The following is a 4,009-nucleotide window of genomic DNA, read 5'->3' on the forward strand; positions in this document are numbered from 1 at the left end:
TCCCTCGTAGCATCCTCAGGCTGTGGGTGTATCCGCGGGGCTGCCTGCACTACTTCTAACACATCTAGTCCTCAGTGTCAACCTTATAAGCCTTAGCAAGTTTTCCTCTTAAGTAGAAGGACTGGAACAAGGACACTGCTCTGCCACAAACTAGAAGACCCCTACAACCCTGGATCCACAGCTGTTTGCAGCCGATCCCCATACAAATAGCCTGCATTGCCAACAGACACAGGTGGGAGGTGAACCAGGGACATCTGGATCAGAGGCGCACAATCTCAGGCTTGAAGCCCTGCTGAAAAGAAATGACAGAGGGTGTTACAGCTGTGGCATTGCTCACAACAAAGGGCAATGTTTAAAAAAAAAAAAACTTTTCTGTCATAAAAAATAATTCAAGTATTTTTGATGTACTATTTCTAGAAGAAACACTGAATTTTATTTCCATTTGTTCTACAGCACATCATGTTGACAAAATCATTGTCATATGTAGAGATGATCAAAGACTGACTATGCAACCAAAAAATGCAGAAAAAGGTTATAGATGGGGATGATGATAAAGGTATATTATTGTCTTGATTTTGTGACACCTTGGGTTTTGTTAACTATGGAAGTTTTTATTCTAAGTTAATATCCATGTTGATATCTATCATTATATTCATGATATTGTATTTTTAATGAGGATCTCCAAATTATACTTTTCAACACCCACAAAACCTAAATCCACCTCTTTAAAGAGGGCTGGGACAGAGTCACGTATCACAAGAAGGGAGAAAAACACAGAAGTTGACGTTACCCTGCAAATGCTCATTAGGCATCCAAAATTTTGAAGTGGGCGTTTAGAGGTGTTGTAGGCAGGTAGGCTCCAGAACACTTACAAATATGAATGCATCATACAAAAGGCATCAAATAAGTTTATTTGAAAGCATTTTGATTTGCTTTAAGGATGGCGTATCTATCCATTAGTTGCAAACCCTGACAGTCCTGAGCATCCTTCTGCTGTTCTGACTACTCTGACTTGTTTCCTACCTCATTTCAGCAGTGTTGTCTACTTTGCTTTTTTTCATGAGTCCATATTGTTGTTTTATTTATTTATTTTTTGCTTTTGTTTTGATTTCTTTTTTCTAAATATTAATTTTTTAAAAAAATTGTTCAAGACAATATGTATGTCTAGTTATCTCTCAATTCCTTTGGCTTACTTTTATATAGGCCCTCGAGACTGGACTTATAAGCACTGATTATAGTAAATAACAGATGGCAAACTATTTTGGAGAGTATGAACCAATAAGATTTCTGCCTCTAGGCCATTAACAAAAAATATGAATGCATTGCTATCCCCACCCAAGACAGAAAGAATTTCCCAGCCAAAACAGGAGCAGATGTATAAATCATGGGCAGAGAAAATAAGAGGGGTTTTCCTGGCCATAATGGAGTAGGCATTAATCACATACTGTCATAGCATTTAAAACATAAATGTATTTCATTGACGCAGAGCTGTAAAAACAAAATGAGTTCTACCATAAACGTAAGATGAAGGGTGTTAGTTAACTGCAATTACAAAGAAGATTACTAAGTTACTTATATGCAAAGGTGGGAGCTCAAATTTGTGAAGGATGACCCTGTAAGGTGCCACACCCACGGCTGAAAGTATATAAATGGTCCTGTCCAGGACTGGCATCCAAACTCAGAATCTTCTCAGTGTAACTCAGCTGAACTCACATCTCCTGTCAACATGTCCTACAACTGCTGCTCTGGAAACTTCTCCTCCCGCTCCTTTGGCGGCTACCTGCGCTACCCAGCCTCCTCCTGTGGCTTTTCCTATCCCAGCAACCTGGTCTCCAGCACTGACCTCTGCTCTCCCAGCACCTGCCAGCTGGGTTCCTCTCTCTACAGGGGCCGTCAGGAGACCTGCTGGGAGCCCACCAGCTGCGAGACGTCCTTTGTGGAGTCCAGCCCCTGCCAGACCTCCTGCTACCGCCCCAGAACCTCCTTGCTCTGCAGTCCCTGCCAGACCCCTTACTCTGGGTCTCTAGGCTTTGGATCCAGCAGCTGCCGCTCCCTGGGCTATGGATCGAGGAACTGCTACTCAGTGGGCTGTGGGTCCAGTGGCTTCAGATCCCTGGGTTATGGAGGCTGTGGCTTCCCTTCCCTGGGCTATGGCTCTGGATTCTGCCGCCCAACCTACCTGGCTTCTAGGAGCTGCCAGTCTTCTTGCTACAGACCAACTTGTGCATCAGGCTTCTATTATTGATCATCTTCTTAAATTGCTAATTTTGTTGGCCAATGCCATTAATGCCTCTACTCATAACCTTTATTGTCTTCATCATGTACAGAAAGAATTAGCCTCTTATTCTCTAATTATCAAGTTCTCAGTTTGTCTTTGGCCCCAAATACTGGCTGGTAGGCTTCATCTGAAAAACTGTAATTAGAGTACTAGCTCAAAATAAATCTTGAAGTACACATTAAAAGTAGAATTTGTATTATTTGATTTTCTTCTATAATTTATAAAAAGTCAAATCATTTTAATCCAATAAATCCATTGGTCTCATACTCAGCTATGTTTGTGGTGGTTTTTTTATTGCTAGGTTTTGGTTGTGATGTATTAGGGGATTATTATGTAACAATTGGTGTATATATATAGGAATAGGTTTGAAAATCATATGAAGTTTGGGATTCAAACAAACTTTTGGGGGTCTCAGAGATTTTTGTTACTCAAACTACAGGTAGTGGAAGTCTACTAAATATACAGACTTTTATTCATTAAAATCTCAGAATCAGGAATTAGCTTGATCCCCTTACAAAATGTGGATTCTTGTGTCTATGTCAAAAAGTATAATGTAGCAGACTAGTTGATAGTTATATCAGGAATCTGCAGAGAAAAGAAATTTAGAACTATATGGTTATAGGTACACATAAAAGAAAAATTAAAGACAAACCAAAATGATTTGAAGTAACTTTTGAAGTCACCCAATATTTGTTGGTAATCATGATCAAATGCCTGCATCTCATTGATGAGAATTCAATATGATTCAATTATCTACATATGTGTAATAAGGGATACCATGAAACTTGAATGGAGGATTGATATTCCACCTCGGTTTTTATTAATGTTTCACACTAAGTAAAGGTGAAGATAATAACCCTTTGATACCATCAGAAGTGATAATTTAATTCACATCTGAGCATAAAATTAAGGAAATGTTATTTCTCTTTTTTGTGGTAGCATTCTTTGTTTTCTCAGGCAAAGTAGTTCCAGAAAAAGGTAAGTGTGAAGATAAACAGATTTCAATAAGGAACCTAAAGCTGAGAACAAAAAAAGAGTTCAAATAATGTTTGATAACTATTCCCATTCATGATTCCTTTAGACAACAGCTGTTAGAGAAAGCGATTATACATGTAAGTTATGTTAAATGTAAAAATATGGAGACACAAAGATGATAAGGAATGTAGAGGGAAAACTTATTCTATGATATCTTAAAGGAGTTGCAAATTTTTGACTTGCAAAAACAGAAATATCAGAGGAGAGAAATCTGGGAAGATTAGACACAATAAGCAAAGCAGAAAGGACTGAAAAATCTTTGTGTATTCAAGGAATGATAGGAAATTTAGCTCAGTTACAGTTACAATGCAAAGTGATTTCATAAGGTGTGGTAATGACAAATACGGTCATTCAAACTACTAAAACAGTCTTGAGATAGGGTACCTTTTTTTTTTTTTTTTGACAGTCTTGCTCTGTTGCTCAGGCTGGAGTGCAGTGGTGCTATCTCGGCTCACTGCAACCTCCGCCTCCCGGGTTCAAGCGATTCTACTACCTCAGCCTCCCAAGTAGCTGGGATTACAGGCTCCCACCACCACGCCCAGCTAATTTTTTTTTGTATTTTTAGTACAGAAGGGGTTTTGTCATGTTGGCCAGACTGGTCTCCAACTCCTGACCTCAGGTGATCCACTCGCCTCGGCCTCCCAAAGTGCTGGGATTACAGGCATGAGCCACCACGTCCAGTCGAAATTGGGCATT

The 4,009-nt window shown here is 39.4% G+C and overlaps 1 protein-coding gene across 1 annotated transcript; it reads left to right on the forward strand.

The window, feature by feature from the left end:
• Positions 1-1,639: 1,639 nt before the first annotated feature.
• On the forward strand, positions 1,640-3,652 carry LOC116274592 (keratin-associated protein 13-1). Its single transcript, XM_031665696.1, has one exon. It carries the CDS (start codon positions 1,727-1,729, stop codon positions 2,243-2,245), a length of 519 nt encoding a protein of 172 aa, XP_031521556.1. The 5' UTR covers positions 1,640-1,726; the 3' UTR covers positions 2,246-3,652.
• The last annotated feature ends 357 nt before the right edge of the window (positions 3,653-4,009 follow it).

Source organism: Papio anubis, chromosome 4 (assembly GCF_008728515.1).
Source record: "Papio anubis isolate 15944 chromosome 4, Panubis1.0, whole genome shotgun sequence".
NCBI classification, from domain to species: Eukaryota; Metazoa; Chordata; class Mammalia; order Primates; family Cercopithecidae; genus Papio; species Papio anubis.

Excerpts from the sequence above, each read along its gene's own strand:
- LOC116274592 (XM_031665696.1), top strand. The coding sequence starts at position 1,727 with ATGTCCTACAACTGCTGCTCTGGAAACTTCTCCTCCCGCTCCTTTGGC.